The following is a 17,543-nucleotide window of genomic DNA, read 5'->3' as shown; positions in this document are numbered from 1 at the left end:
AAGTAAGCAGTAAAGAAGTAAGCGGTAAAGAGGTAAGCAGTAAAGAGGTAAGTAGATTTCTGGTGGATTTCGCAATAACCTTATTATAGTACTCTGCTAGATCCAATAAAGAGTGCTTTAGTACGTATTTCCTAAAATTATATTAGCTATAGGCATAATTTAGTATTAGAAAGCTTACTCTCTAGGTAGAAATTCTAAAGAATTAGTAAAAGAAAGAGCGTCCTTAAAAGCGTCCTTAATTATTTTATTATTAACGTCGCGCGTATTAAGTTCCTTAACTAAATAGCTATTAGACGTATTTAGAGGTATAAAAGAAGGCATTATAGATAGTAGTATGCTAATAGACAGTAGATAAAACAATAATAATAAAGTTTATGGTGTAATATTGTAAGGTAGAAGTATAGAGGTTAATTAAGGTAAATATCTGCGCTATAGATTTTATTAAATTAGCTTACTAATAAATAATTACTATTAACGTAGTCGGCGGGCTAGTGGCCCACGCGGGCTAGTGGCCCACCTCAAAACCCACCAAATTTATACCTTAATATCTTAACAACCACTTAATAATAAATTCTAATAATTTGGATTTGGACTTTTATATACACTTTACAGCTTCTATTAAAGTTGCATAGTAATTAGTTTAGTAGTTTTTAATATATTAAATTTTAGGGGCTAAAATAAGGCTAAATTACTATATCTTAAAAACTACTAAACTATTTACTATATAACTTTAATAGAAGCTGTAAAGTGTATATAAAGGTCAAAATATAAATTATTAGAAATTATTATTAAGTGGTTGTTAAGATATTAAGGTATGAATTATCTAATTTTTGGTTGGGTTTTGAGGTGGGCCACTAGCCCGCGTGGGCCACTAGCCCGCCGACTACGTTATAGTGACTTACCTTAGTAAATATTAACTACCTTTTATATGCTTATTTGTAACACGCAAATCCTTTATAGTTAAGTTACTATTAATTAAAGTAAGTGGAGCCGCTACAGCAGCAGAACACGCCCATTACTTATCCAATAAAGATACAACTACTCCCAATTAAATCTACGGTATAATATGCCCTAGAATTAATACACGCACTACAGCCGGAAAGCCTGCGCGACCTAGGAGGGTTATAGTAGACTTAAAGATGGGTTAAAACATAAAAAAATGCGACACCACAATAAACCCAATAGGGGGTGACCTAACTACAACAACTAAAGGACAATGACCAGAAATGGCAGAAACTCGTAGATATTTTAAAAGACATTAAGGAAGACCTAGGGAAGGGAGAAGACGAACACCTACGCGTAGGGGTAGCGCGTGCGGCCTAATAGGCTAGATATATTACTTAGGAACTATAGATAAGGCATAATAGGAACTAGAACGCGGTAGAGGATAGGCTTAGGCGTATTAAGGACGCTATAAAATTATAGGGAATACCAACAACGCATATAATAAAGCCCTTATGGGCCAACATCGCCGCCAGCGCCCAACCGGCGCCTCCCCAGCGCCTCCCTAGCGTAGCACCTATAAGGTCTATAGTTAGGGTCCAAACGCTAAAAGCAGTAGCAGTAGAGCCAAAACAGATTCTTATAGCAATTAGGACATATATACCAAAGGCAGTAGCAGTAAAGGTCCTATATAGCGGCGACGTAGAGGTTATACTCCTAAACTAATAGGTAAAGGACCAGGCTATAACCTAGGGAGACACCCCCGAGTATAAGATACTCCGCTAGGACTACCTAATTAAAGTACTTAAAGTACCTATTAATATATAAGTAGAAAGCGGATAAGGCGCCACAAACTTATAACTCATCTAAAGGATTATAGAGGCCACTAAGAAATTAATCCTAGGAATTACGATATCTAGAGTCGTATGGCTCTATAAAGTACGCACTATATATATAGGCGTATTACTAGGGTTCCAAAAGGTCAAAACACGCGGCACCTTAATTATTAACCTACCGACCTAGAAGATGCAGGCGGTAGTTATATGCAAAGAAATAGTTATAGATAGCCTCTAGTATAAAGCCTGGTTATACTACCACGCAGTCTAAATACGCCAATGCTTTAAATACTAGCAGTAGGGCCACACCTAGAGCGCATGCGGGAGATAGGGAAGGTGCGGACTATGCGCCGATATATATAAGACGAAAGACTGCCCTAAGGTCAAGGGAGTTAGATGCGTAAACTACGGTAAAGAACATAAAGCATGGCAGAAGACGGCCTATAAGACCTTCTAGGTATACCTAAAAGCCACTAGGAAAAGGCAAGCTAAACTATACTAGGCTATAGCCGTAATACAGGGAAACGCATACAAGGAGAAAGAGCTAAGTATAATAGGCAACGGCGGGTGGATAGTTGTATAAAGAAAAAGATCTAGGGTACCTACTCTAATAGAAGCACCCTTTACCTAACTAGCTATAAAGCGGAGCGTAGGACGCCCATAAGGCAGCACTAATGCCTCTAAAAACCCATCCCAGTAAAAAATCCTAATTGTAATAACCCCAGCCGAGACGCCCTAAAGGAGAACAGAAGATACCCATAAGTTACTAGACCAACCAATACTATAAATAGATTAATAATAGTATAATATAACTGCGGATACTTAAACTACAAAGCAGTACGGCCACTATTTAATAGCCTAAACCTAGAAGAGCACTAAATAATAGCTCTATAAGAACCGGTATATAATAAGCAAACACGCAAAACATACCAACTAAAAGGATACTATCTCCTATATAAACCAAACCTGGCTACCTATATATACTTCCTAGTTAGTTAACGCATCGATATATAGGTATGGAGCTACTATAACACTAGCCCTAACATTAATAAGCTATAACTAGCTACTAATTAAGGCTAAATTAGTATTATTAATGTCTATAACCTAAGCGATAATAAACCCCAAATTGCTATATAGGGACTACTTTAACAGATAATCAACACAGTAGAAGGCAAGGTAATTATCTTAGGGGACTTTAATACACACTATATATCGTAGGGAGGGTAGTAAGCTATAGTTAAAGTATAGGCGATCTACCTATTAAACGAGCTAAAAACGCGGGGCCTTACCCTTACTACCCTAACTGGTAAACCTACCTAGAAAAGAGGGACCTAAGAGAGTATAATTAACCTTATATTTATTAAAGACACACTTATAAACTAACTAGAGTTCTACGGACTAGAAGATATATAGGCAATTACTATAGACTATATACCCATACGGATAGCGCTTAACGTCGCCGTACTAGCGCAGTAAACCCGCCAGAGATACGCCACTAAAAAATTTAACCAGAAAAAGTATACCTAGGAAATCACTAATAGGCTAGCAGCTATACCTTAAGCATTGCTAGAGGACATTTAGAGAATTATAAGTAACTACCTAAAAGAATACTGCCTAAAGGCCCAACCTAGCAAATACGCCCGCCGTAAATAGTCGCTAGAGGCGGCCTAGCTACTTATAGGCGCTAGAAGGGCGAGGCGATAATATAGAAGCTTACTACTAATAGAGCTTTAAGGCCCTTAAAAACAGGCTTAAGAAGATAATTTAGAAAGAGGGCAGAAATAACTAGCGCTAATTCCTTAAAGAAATTACCTTAAACCCTACTAAACCATATAACAAGGGACTATAGTATATATTAAAGTGGAGTAGGTAAGCCGCCAAAGAGACGCTAGGGGACCCCTACCTACCCGCACTACGCCGGTCAGAATAGGACTAGTACACGAATAATAATGAGGAAAAAATTAAAATACTAGCAGAAAGGTTCTTCCCTGGCGTAGGCCAAGCGGACCTATAGGACATTAGCAGCTAATCCCTTCCTATACCTATCGAAATAAGCTATATAATATTAGTAAAAGAAATAAAGGACGCTATATAAAAGCTCCCTACTAGTAAAGCGCTAGGGCTAAATAAGATCCTAAATAAGGCAATTAAGGCTGCGGTAAAAGCGATAGTAATACTACTTACTAACGCTATAACCTCCTGTCTCTAAGGAGGCGAACTACCTAAAGGCTTTAAAGTAATAACTACGGTTATCTTACAAAAGGTATAAAAAAAAAGACTATTCCCTTCCGGAAAGCTACTGCCCAATCGCCCTAGAAAACACCCTAGGAAAGCTCCTAGAAAAGATAGTTATAGAATATATATAAGAAGCGGTAGAAGTATAGGAGCTACTACTGTAGACATAAATGGGCGCAAGAAAGAAACGATTAACCCTCTTAGCCCTCTCTCTAATTACCTTTAGCGTCCAAGCGGTATGGCAAGCTCACCTAGGATGCACTATATCTATATTAAGCCTAGACCTAAGCGGAGCCTTTAATAATATATTATATAAAAGACTCCTATAGATCCTAAGAAATAAGGGCCTACTAGACTAGATAATTAAGTTTATCTATACCTTCCTAATAGGGCGCACTATAAAAATTATAATTAAGGGATACGAAAGTGAATTAATACTAATACCCATAGGCATCCTATAGGGATTACCCCTCTTACCAATCCTATTCCTCTTCTTTATATCCGAACTACTAGAGACATTTAATAATAGTAAGGATATAATAGCCCTTAGATTTGTTAACGACACAAACCTAATTATATAGGGAAATATAGTAGTAGAAAACTATACTAGGCTAAACTAGGCGTATAACAGGTGCATTATATAGGCAAAACAATACGGCGCTAAATTCGCACTAGATAAATACTAGCTTATCCACTTTATAAGGAAAAGAAGGGCAAGTAGCGATTTAGCCTTAATAATAAATATCTAGGGCTACGAAGCAAAACTAGAAGCCACCCTTAAGATCTTAGGGGTCTAGGTAGACTCTAAACTAAACTAAAACAAGTATATTGTACAGGCGACTTATAGGGGAGCAGCTACATTCTCGGCAGTATTATAAATTACCGCCTTAATATAGGGACCCTTATTTAGACTTACACGCCTACTATATATAGCAGTCGTAAGGCCAACAATGCTATACGGCTCCTAGGTCTGGGGCCTAGGACTAAATAGCAAGGTGTAAGTAAAGAGCGCCCTAGCGCTATTAGCCAAGCTATAAAACAAGTGCCTGCGTAGAACTATAGGGGCATATAGAAGAACACTACGCGCCGCACTTAAATATAAAGCGGCAGTTCCACTATTAGACGTATATATCAACATAACCGCAATATAGAGAGCAGTCACAGTATAAGGCCACCCAGTAGAAGAAAAAATCCGCTAAATGCTAAAACGTATATAAGAAATAAGATATATATAAAGAGCAAGGGCTCCTTAAAGGGGAGACACGCCCAAGTACACTAGCTAGGAAGCCCTCTACCTATAAGCAGTAGAGAGAAAAAAGAAAATATAGGAACTACTAGCCTACCAGGCAGAGACCTAACGCCACACTAATAGAGCGCCACAACGGCAATAGAGGATAGGAGGCCACCAATATAAGTGGAGATCTACTATACTAATCGCAAGATAGGCAGATCTCGAATGGAAGCAATAATAGAAGGAAGTAGCGGAAATATAAGACGCAACCATATAGAACACCCTATAGTTAACACCGACTCTCCCCCTATATAAAGGACTAATAAAAGCGGAGTCTATAGCCGCCTTCCTACTATAGACGGAGGTTTTAGGCCTAAACGCATAGCTCGCGGGCATCTATATCCTAAGTACTACACCTTAGTGTATATACGGATGGCCCGCTCAGACAGTACGCCATATACTACTATTTTGCAGCCACCGCTCAGCAAGGGACTAGCTACTCGCTAGCGTAGGCATAAACAATATTAACTAGATGCTCTCTATAAGTAGAGGCCTATAAGCAGCAGCAAAATGGCTTATAGGATAAGGAGTCCTCTAGCAGTTCTAAACTGCACACAAGATCTAACAGGAGGACACTATAGGACACGCCCCCCTCCAGCCCCTTAGAGACTGGTCACCCCCCGCCTAGCCATAGGCGGCACACTAGCAAATCGCCAGACCCTCCTACTACTCTCTCCCCTTAGATCTTCCAATATACCTAGGAAGTATAGTATATAAGGCAGACAAAAGACACAAAGATATACTAGCTAGGCAAAGGCGAAACGCGTATTACTAGCGGCAAGGAAATACTTAGGTTTTTCCCCCTTAAGGGGATTTTTTTCCTATATAGATAGGTAGTAGCCTATATAGACCTAAAAAGGGACCAAATCGGGCAATAAATAGAATTAATAATAATAATTAAAGTAAGTAGGCGCCGTCTAGTTAACTTATAAAGTAACATTTTAATATAGAATTACCGCTTAATTAAGGTGCTAAAGAAGGGTTATAAGCGGATATTGGGTTTACTTAGTAAGCGGATTTCTTACTTTTAAAGTACGCAGATATATCCTTTTATTTTCTCTTACTGCGAGGTAGATCTAATATTGGCTAAAAGGCTTAAGGTATAGTAGCCTAAGAAGAACGGATAATATCTAGTTAAGAGGATTATAAGACACTTAAACTAAATGGCTAATATAATATAGGTTCTACGGGTTTTAGGAGCTTTTAGTATAAACCTTAATATCTTTCTAGATAAAAATCTAATAGACCATTTAAATATATATATAGAGATTAATACTTAACACCTAGATATTAATTAGAGCTCTACCCTAGTCTTAGTTAAATTAATAAATAAGTAAAATACTAAGGAATATTAAATACTAACCTACTAAAGCTGCGTTATATCTAAAGCTAAGGGCGGAGATTAAGTACTAGGCCGTAGGTTCTAAGCTATGCCTAGTTTAAAGAGCGGAGATTAAATATTAGACTGCAAATTCTAAGCCGCACCTAATTTAGAAGGCGGGGATCGAGTATTAGCACGTAAATTCTAAACTACGCCTAGTTTAGAGGGTGGAGATTAAGTATTAGCCTATAAACCCTAAGCCTTAGAGTTTCCTAGAAGCGGAGATTTAGTATTATAACTTAAATCCTAAGCCTTAGGATTCTCTAAGAGCGGAGATTTAATACTATGTTATAAATTCTAAATTTCTAGATTTCCTACTACCTAGGAACTGGTGCTATAGTATAAATCTTAAACTTTAGAAATTTTCGTAATTGGAGATCTAGTGCTATGTTATAAATATTAAACCTTAGGCTTATCTAAAAGTTAAGACTTAGTATTATACTGTAAGCTCTAATACTTAGCCTGCCCTAAGGATTTAGATTTAATGCTATGCTATAAGCTTTAATATCCGGATTACTCTAAGGGCTAAGACTTAATACTGCGCTATAAGCTCTAATATCCGGATTATTCTAAGGGTTAAGGTACGGAGCTGCCTTATAAGCTATAATACCTAGCCTACCCTAAAGACTGGTTTCTAATACTATAGTATAGACTTAGATATCTGGGAGCTATAGGGAGTTAATATTTATTATTATAGTATAGACCCTAATATCTAAGAGGCCGATACTTAATACCTAATAATAACTAATGCTAATTATTACCCTAGGGCTATTAATACCTAGCCTGACTTTAGAATCCTAGATATCTACCCTATATTAAAAACTAAACCTAACCGTTGTGTTACTAGGACTAATATCCGTTATAGGGTATTAGTATACTTAGCCTAAAGGTGTTCTACTAGCTAGAGTTTAAGCTAGCTAGCTATGTGTTCCTACTAGATATAGGCTAAGAAGGTAATAGTGTTAGCTACCCCGTATGCAGATTTTCGGTGGATATTGATTAAGGTAGCTAAGCTACTTATATTTACGGACGTTAAGCTGCTAATACTATACGCCTCTCCACTACCCTAGACCGTGGTAATATCCGCTCTACGCTATTTTTTAATTTGCTTACTAACGCTAATAGCTAGCTTTCTGCCTAATTTGCCTTTTCTACCTCTACTTAAATAAAGGTAATAAACTTATCTAGATTATTACTAAGCTAATTATAATTCTAATTAGGTAGGTTTTTCTTAAGCGCCTTGTAGCTAGTTATATACTAGGCGCAGCTATAAAGGGCGTTAATTTGCTTATTAGATATAATGTAGCTTAAGGTCGGATTCTAAATAACGTACTAATATTTCTTCTCTATCTAGTTACAGAACCAGTTTTTTATGCTTATAGTAAAGGCCTTTTATTATATCTTCCTTAGAATCCCCTTTATATATAGCTTACGGATATTAAACTCTTTAAAAGCCCGTAAAGTAGGATTATAGTTAAAGTAATAACCCTAGCTACTAGTAGACGGAGACTGTTCCTTATAGTTCTCTAATATAATCTTTTATAAGCAGCCCTTTTCCTTATTTATAAGAGCATATATATAATAGGAGAGAGCTACTCTTTTTTTAGCTTTAGTCTTTAGGCGCCGCGCTAGCTTCCCTAGTAGAATATCTATAGGTAGAACTACGGATATTCTACCTAGACTAAGCTCTCACCCTATATTAAATGCGGATAAATTAGAATTAGCATTACTATATACAGACACTCTTAAAGATATATTACTAGTAAAATTAGTAGCCCCGTCCTCTTATAGTATATATTGCTTAATATAATATTTACGGCTAAGTTAACTTAGCTAAGATTGGAAGGCTTTAGTACAATCGCGATTTTTAGCTGGCCTAGTAATATCCTTACGTAGACCTTTATACCAATCCTTAATTAGAAATATCGCCTTACCTATTTAACCACTACTATAAGCACTACGTCTAAGTTGTTACCATATTATGTTGACGGACTTATCTTTATATATGCAATACTACGCGATATAGTTAATATTAGGAATATTAGCGCTATGGGCAAGCGCGTTAAAGGAGAGTAAAATATAGATTTCTAAGTTAGGCTTTCTAAACTCCTTATATAGTCTGTCTTTATCTATAATAGCTAATAATATATAATAAAGCTAAACAGCTCTTCTAGCCTACGCTTTCTAGTACCTGTAATATACTAACTATAAATAAATTAAGTCCCTGCCTAGTAATATTAGTTCCTTTAAATTAAAAAAGATAATTATCTTTAAGATCTAGTGGAGAGTTAGCGTATATTAGATTTTCTACTTAGCGGATATAGCGGTATACGCGCGGTCTATAATAAAGTATAAGCTCTTAAAGGACTTCTTATTTCCTTACTTAACGTATTTTCTAATAATTAATAGATCCGGCCGGTTAATCGATATCTATACTATATTAATATTATTTTAAAAGCCCGCCAACTCTTAAATAATCTTAAATATTATATTGTTAGGCGTTGCAGTATAAGTAAACTAAGGCTTCCGCCCTAATAACGACTGTACTTTCTATAGCTATATATACAAATTCCGGAATAACCCCCCCTAATTAGCTATAAGGTGCACCTTATTAATTACTACTAAGCTAATATATATATAAAAGGTAGGGTTAGTAAGAGTTTTATAAAACCTTTTACTAACTAACAGCTCTGGCAATATTAAAATATAGGTGTATACTCTAATGCGGATTTCCCGTAAAAGATATATAAATATTATTTTAGCGTATATATAAACCGGCCTTATTTTAGGAAGCTCCTTAATCTTTACCTTCTACTCTACGCTAATCGCATTAAGTGGTAAGATGATAATTACTACTAAGGCCTAAAGAAGACATGGCATTACTTATATTATTATACTCTTACTAAATAAGGTTTTTATAATAAGTATTATATCTTTTTTCTTAAATAGCAGCCACCTAAGGGCTTTAAGTTACTCTATACGTCTATAATACGGATATAAAAATGTAATAGCCTTATTAACCTTACTTAGCTACTAGGCCTTACTCTCTCCGTAAAGCGTAAGAAGCTAATCTTAAAGGTCCTATAGCCGTCGCTCCTAGTTTATTCTATAACTCCTCTAAGTTTAATTATCCGGCACCTAATATAACCGCGGCTGTTCTAATACCTTATTTAACTTCTTCCCTCTCTACCTAGCGGGTTTTGGTGGCGGTATATAGTAAATTTACCGGATATCCGTAGCTTAGTAATTAGCGTGTAATAAGGTTTTAGTAGGTGTTATATACTATAACGCGGACACTATATATGTCCGCCAGGCTATAATAGGTTCTTTAGGGTAGCTATTATAAATCTATACGGGTTTTATATATATTAGCTAGCGTTTAATAAAGTTATATATAGTTACGGGATTCCTAATAACGCGTTTTTTTTTAACGAAAATGATTATAAGACCTAAAAATACCTAAGTAATAAAAATTATATATTTTAAAAGCCTAGGTTCTGTTATATAATCGATAAACTTTAGGAAGTAATATAAAATATTAGTGTTGAGTTATTTTAATCTCCGCAATCTCTGCAACGCGGATATTATTAGAACGCGTAAGAACCCTCGGAAATATAGCTCAGACGTGATTCCAGTGGTTTCGCACAAACGTAGTTAGTCAGCTTGCGGACCGATTGAAAATCCGCACCAATGAAATTACGTCTGAGCTTGCTGAGGTAATGGGGGAGTTAGGGCTCTTAAATTTACGGCACGTTAGACTTCCAAAAGTCCTTAAAAATAACTAATTACTTCTTAAAATAAGAAAGATAGAACGCTTTATAGTAAGTCCAAGTATATCTATATTATATAGCTTTTATAGCAATTAAAGCGCTTCAATTATTCTTTTAAGTGCTCTTCTACATATGTATCCACTAAAATAGATAAAGTAGAGAATCCATATTCTTTAGGGTCTAGATGGCCGGTACTATGCTATAGTTTCCTACTGCCTCTCGCAAGCGACTACAATATTAATAAACTCTGTCACTCCTTACGTTTATCATAGGGATCTTAGTTACTAAGAGCCATCTAAATACATTCTGGCGCTAGAGTACCAGCTCCAGTTCAGAAGCCAACTGTGAGAGCTGCGTGTCCATTGATTCGCTCATTGTGATCGGCTTGTTCGCTTGGGTGTAAACGTCCTGTCTTTTCGACCACGCTAATGTCTGGGAAACGCCACCTCGACAACCCTATGGCCAGAGCGGGTCGGCCGCCCTCCCTGCTTGTGGTGGCGACATTCCTTGCCAAACCACATTCACTACCGTTACATACCACTCATGTGCTTACGACGTTGGTGAATGAGCCTCGGCGTTGCAGCACTAGGACGTAAATGCGAGGTTTTTGTATGCCGGTTAGCGTGTCCAGATCCATTCCCCACTAAACACCGTCAGGTTCGCACGATGACGCAATCATGGACCAGGATTTGGGGATGCTGTGCATTTCGCCCCGCAATATCGCTGCAGAACTGTGCATCCTCTTAGACGAGATAGGTAAGCAAGCTACCTAAATATATTTGCGTATTGTACTCCTTTATAGTAAGGTAACTTCTTCTACTGTCGGCTGAGTATTATTTTCATAGCTAACAGCTTCGCCATGCATAATGCCATGGACATATGCCTCGCCAACAAGGTGAAAGTTTCGTCCACCCCTGTCCGGTCTCTCACCTACTACAATTGGGCGGAGAATAAGCGGCATCTTTCCCCCAGAAAGCAGGAATATGGAATCTCCCACCTTCAGCGACTCCGGCCCAAGTCCAAGATACTTCTTACTCGTTATAAACAATCGCCTTCCACCGTAAACATGACTATACGCCAACGCGAAGGGACCCTTAGACTGCGCAGAGATAGCCTCCGTGGTTTCCTCAGGCCTATCTTCATAAGATTGTGTCCTCATAAAGTAGGTTTGCGAAGACTCCTCGAGGGTCACGGAAGCCTCTGGCGCTAACCTTGTCTGGGCAGTTTGGAAGAACTGCTCAATCTCACGCAGCGATGGCGTATGACTTCTTGACGTCGCAGAGGGAGATTCAGTGAGACTCAACAAGAGCAAGTCTTGCAGACTGCTACGCACGGGGTTAAACCAGTCGCTGTCCAGCCGGGTTTTCTCCCGCAGTTGAGTTTGTATGTTGGAGATGCGCACCACGGCACCATGATTATTCTCGTTAACGCGCCCATCTAGGCGATTGGCGATTTGGGCCGCTCCAGATGCCAAAGAGAGGCAAGAATCAAGACGCTTCTCAGCGTTTTCGCATATCAGCGCGCATATCAGGCTCTTGAACGAGTGCTGCAGGTTGGCAGGTGCGGGGTGTATTTTGTGGATGTCTTGGTCAGCGCAGAGAGTGCGCCAAAGGACTTCGCTACGGGGTTGGCCGGTATGGTACGTTATACGCAAGTGGAGAGCGAGATTAAACCAGCTAGCGTCGAGTTTGAATTTAGGTTGCCTTGGGCCTGCGACCAGCTCCACAGTATCCCATTCGAATCCAGCCAGGCCCAGTGTGAAATTGCCAGGCGATCCGGGGGGGTCTAAGCGGACGGGGTTTTGCCGCGGGGTCGGAAAGACGTTGAAATAGGATGAAGGAAGGGGACTCGTGCCTCGACGACTGTAGTCGGGGACCCATGTAGGTAAGTTTGAGAGGAGCTTATGCGCGGCATCCTGAACCCAAGCCAGAACGCCCAGATTTCCGGTTTGCATTATTATTTCCGCCGTGGCCCAGGTGTAGCATACCTGTACTGGCCTAGAGTAATCTGGACGGAAAGCAGATTGGGGATTTGGGCCCAGTGTTAAGAGTGCAGCTAGAGAAAAGATCTTGTCCCGTGGATCCGTTGCATGAAATGGGAACGTCGTTGTAACCAGATTCGGCAATGAAAAGAGACTCCCAAAGGGCCTACCATTTTCTCGTGTGAAGCGGTTAGCTAGTCCGATCCGCTCGTCTCTGATTTTCTGCAGCATCTCGTAGAAATACTCTAGGCTAGTTGCAACCTGGTCGAGGGGAACATATCTCTGCGAGGACTCATAACCAAGTTTACGGTACAGGGTCGTAAGTACATCGCACACTCTGGAGACATCGGAGAAAAGAATCTCATGCTTGCCGCAGTAAGCAATCAGGTCGGTGGCAAAGACAAACTCTTGGACAATCCAGATTCGTCGGAACCATTGCCGCGCGAATATTGCCGCGAGTGAATTCCACTCAAACATGGAAATGGGTGGTGTTCCCTCCCTTTCATACTCCGCCGGATCGCATGTTTGGTACGGTATAATACGGCAACTTTTAATCGCGTCACCAGCAGCCGATATTTTCTGTAGTGTCTCAACTCCTGTTGCTGTACTAGGATCCTCATCCCCAAGCCACGCGAGTACGTATCCCGCTCTCTCGTAGATTCGGTCCATTATGGCGACTTGTGCGTTGCGTTCCCCCACATCCTGCTGGTTTATACAGATTGCATCGATCCAGGTGAGATCGTCGAACGACTTGCTTATCGTGCTCGCCTCTCTTGTTGTTGCCCTAAAATCAGGCATCATGCACTTCACAAGGTAATGTACTATCTCTTCGTTCTTGTTCTCCCAAGCATAGGCAATAGGCATCTTCCCCTTATTATCCTTAATCGTAACATCCGCTCTAGCACTAACCAGCTCCTTCACGGCCGCTAAATGTCCATACATCGCCGCATAATGCACCGGTGTTTTTCCGCCCGCATCCCTAGCTGATGCGTCTGCCCCGTGCTGAAGATGCGACCGAAGCACCGCCTGGGAACCAAGTTTCGCGGCAATATGGATTGTAAGCCTGCCGTCCAAGTGCTTGTATACACGCTTCACTCGGTTAGCCCAGCAATCCTTGGGCAGCTGCTCCATAGCATCGTGCAGGTTCTTGCCAATATTGAGAAGTTTGCCATTGATGATGACCGGGTACGACCGGCCTGGCCCATATTCGGGAGCACGCTGTTGGAAGTACGTCCCAAAAAGGCTTCCGTCGGCGTGCGGGTTACCCCATGTGTACGACAAGCAATGATAGTAGGGTTGGTCGTGCAGGTCGACAGTATCGAGGAAGAAGCTCAAGCGGCCGGATGAATCTCTGCCGTCGCGGCGGAGAAGACGAATAGAAGAGGGGTTTGGGAGGGAGTCGTAGGCAAATTGCTCGACGTTAGCCTGGGAGTCTGCTTGGTCCATCCGGCGGGGACAGGCTGTGCTGGTGCGGAGCAGGCCGAGAGGAATTCGTGCTGAGCTTTAGGGGGGTTGAAAGTTATTTTCTGGCCATGTGGCTGTTAGGGTTGAATTTATTACTGGAGCAGATGTACGATTTTGAGGCAGAAAGCTCGAATATGTAATGAGTGGGAGCGGGGACGCCATTTTATGTTAAAACCCACTACAGCCCGACTAAAGTTGCCTTTCCCTTGCCAGAGTTACTTTTTTTTTCCTGACCTAGTTCACCAACTTGTTGAGTATGCCCGTTTATCACCCATTCTTTCCCAGCTCTTCGGGGGGGCTGCTGAGAATGCAGGTGCCGAGTCTGAATTTCCAAGGCCTTCTATCTAGCGTGAAAGAAGTTCAATCAAACTCGAGTTAATCTTTCCCCGTGGCGCTTGGGTGCAGGAAAAACGGCGGTGCCTCAAGTACGCGAAACTTGTGCGAACCTCTGCAGTTTGCCAACGCTAGTAGGGAGGGCGGCCGACCCGCACCGGCTACTCTTTCGTCGAGGAGGTACTTGTCGAGATCGAGGGATGGAGAACGTAGAGTAAACGGGCAGCTGGTTGGCGTAGGAACTGACACTCTCAAGTGTGGCGTGGTGGCGGTGAAGCACTGCCGCCAACGCTATTGCGTGCTGCTCGGCTGTTTAGCGTGTTGCAGTTACTAAGTCGATTAAAGCCTGCGGGAACCTTAACCAGTTCTCATAACTACTACCGCTAACTTTATAATACAGACCTTCCTATAGCATAACACACGGCTATATCTACTGCGCAGCCTCCTTAAGAAAAATATTAATATATTACGCCGCCTTTAAGCTTTATAGACGCACCTTTAACGCCTTACACCAACTAACTAAAAAATCTTTACCTAAGCTCCCTAACTTATTACGCTTTTTAGAGATAATTAAAGCTTTTATAACACTAGTAAACAGAGTTTTAGCTAAATTAGTATAGTTAATATATAAATTTATACTAAGTTTAGCTAATTTTAAGTTCTGTATTATTAGAATCTTACTTAACTTTTATAAATATATAAGTGTATTTTTAATATACTAAATATTATTTATAAACCACGTTCTAAATAACCTAAGCGCTAATATAATTAAGCCTATAATTCTGGTATACGCCTTATATATAATAAACAATGTTATATTTATTCTTTTTTATAATACTTAGGGTAGGGCTAAAGAGCTATTACCTTAACCCTTTAGCTTCCTTATTTAACCGTATAATTGGCTATATATACTATAACTAGGATATTTAGAAAGCAATAAAACCGTAAGTAAATCTTTATAATATAGGTTTAAAACTATATACTAGTCGCTATAACTAGTAGTAGTGCTATTTATATATCGCCTACACCTTATATAGCAATATAAATGCTACTAAATATTTAGTAATCTTCCTTATATTATCTACCAAGCGCAGCGCTAATAGTATAGCTACTTATAATGCCTAAACCAGACGGTTATTATAGATAACCTTTATAACTTACCGTGACTACTAGTAGCTGGAATACTATTAATTTAAGCAGAATATATATTTATATATATATACGCTTTTAAGGTATAAAGTAAGTTCTTTAAATACGTCCCGGTGGCTTAGTACTATCCTATATAATTATATATTAACAGTAATAATCTATATATATAATTAACACATCCCTATATATTGCAAAAATCTACACTAATATTTACCTATCTAGTTTTAAGTATTATATTAAACCTAGCAAGTTAAATAGCTCCTCCTTTATAAGGAATCTGTCCGTATCCTTAAGTACATATTTTCTCTTTAGAATTAGTCCTAAGAGGAGATTAAGAAAGTAAGTCATTTATTCGCTGTATTTATAGAGAAAACTACCACATTCTTTATCTAAAATATTAATAAGCAATTTAAAATTATCTATAGGAAGTCTTTTAATACTATAGGAAGTTAGCCTAGTGTAGATTCTACTAGTAGGAAGGAAGCTTACTCGCGGTTATAAATACTAAAATTACTATTAGTTAGAACTAAAAGTAAGGATACTAGTGCCTTTTAGGGTGGTCAGTCGTTTATTATGCTTAACTATATACCTTATAAATTTAGGATATGCCTAGGATAGTATATCGTCTAAAGCGCGAAAAGCAGCTTAGCCGCAATAACTTAATTCCAATATTCGCTCTTAATTTTATTAATATCTAGTTTACCGGACTGGCTAAAGCCGGTAATTTTATTTTAGCTCTATATAAGCTTCTACTAATCTAATTAGGCGGAATCGCTTTATAATAAAAGCTATAGTAAGTAAGATATCTAATTAATCTAGAGACTCCATATTTGCAGATACTATATTACTAAAAAAAATAGTTTTTAAAAGTTAAATGGCCGTTAAGCTGCTCCTAATTAATAACAGTAGAAAGATAATTTTAAATATCTAGGCGATCGCAACTATTCTTCTAGAAGAAATTCTTAAGTCTCGCTATATGTCACAGTACGTGCGGACTGTCAAGGTACGATGTACGAGGTGACTGTATATGATTGACAAACGATGTCGTGTGAGGATCTATGTAGGAGGTGAGGCGGTATATATACACGTCGCTTAGGGGTCAGGTCTGTGCTCGTGTCATGACAACACTGAGTTATAACAACGTGTCAGGTCAGTGCCGTGACACTATATTTCCTGTATCCTTTTTATATACAAGATATAGCACTTCGAGATTAACACTAGCAATACCTCTATACTTAATTCTCTTCTCTACTACGAATCTTCGTTTATACTTAAGGAATTATACCTTTTATATATCTATCCCTTTAAACGTTAAGTTATATTTAACGTTATTAATAAGATTTTACCTAATAAGGAACCCTAGATTAACGAACTTTTAGTGTTATATATAGACCCATTATCTTATTAATAAGGTTAGACGCCGACGTTTAAAGGGATATAGCCTATTTAATAATATTTGCTATAGGAGAATAGGTTATTTATTATAACTTATATAAGTTTTTACTAGGCTTTAAATATTATCCTTAGAACTTAATTCTAGGACCCTCTATTTTTAGCTAACCGTAGTTAAGGGATCCTAGTTACGTCTAGAGAGTAGCTATATTTAAAGAATTATCGGATGCCTAATTGGCCTAAAATGGCCGGTCCTCTTAGCAGCGCTAAATAGGAGAACTATATTTAGAGAATAGCTATATAGAGGGTAGCTATATCTAAAGAATAACTACTAGAGAATAGCTATATTTAAAGAATAGCTATATTTAGAGAATAGTTATATTTAAAAAGTAAGAACGCTATATCTAATAGCTAAATCTAGAATAGCTACGTCTAAAGCAGTTATATTTAGAGAATAACTAGTTTAACAAATGGTTATATCTAGAGAATAATAGTCTATAGGAAGTTATAACTAGTCTAAATCTTACCTATTTTACCTTCTTTCCACCGCGCCTAATATATCTTATTACCATAGATTTAAACGCGGTACTTTTATTAAGAAAAAGTTTATAAAGCGCCTCTAAAGGCAAGTATAATATAAAATCTATAATCTAATATAATTAAAATAGTAGAGGTTTCGTATAGAATATAATTGGTAATTTAAAACGCCTATAAATAAAACCTTTATAGCATCTAGAGCTGCTTTAGCACTCTCTTTTATAGTTAAGCT

The 17,543-nt window shown here is 38.5% G+C and overlaps 1 protein-coding gene across 1 annotated transcript; it reads right to left on the bottom strand.

The window, feature by feature from the left end:
• Positions 1-11,251: 11,251 nt before the first annotated feature.
• K441DRAFT_690019 (uncharacterized protein) lies at positions 11,252-13,882 on the bottom strand (the record flags this gene model as incomplete). The annotated part of the gene is made up of 2 exons (XM_067652352.1): positions 11,252-11,588; positions 11,667-13,882. The coding sequence occupies 2 exons, from the start codon at positions 13,880-13,882 to the stop codon at positions 11,252-11,254; spliced, it is 2,553 nt and encodes an 850-aa protein (XP_067498996.1).
• Positions 13,883-17,543: the final 3,661 nt, after the last annotated feature.

The sequence above is a fragment of the Cenococcum geophilum genome (genome assembly GCF_001692895.1).
Source record: "Cenococcum geophilum 1.58 unplaced genomic scaffold K441scaffold_56, whole genome shotgun sequence".
Classification (NCBI taxonomy): domain Eukaryota; kingdom Fungi; phylum Ascomycota; class Dothideomycetes; order Gloniales; family Gloniaceae; genus Cenococcum; species Cenococcum geophilum.
The sequence above is the reverse complement of the archived record's forward strand: the minus strand, read 5'-3'. Positions and strand labels throughout refer to the sequence as shown.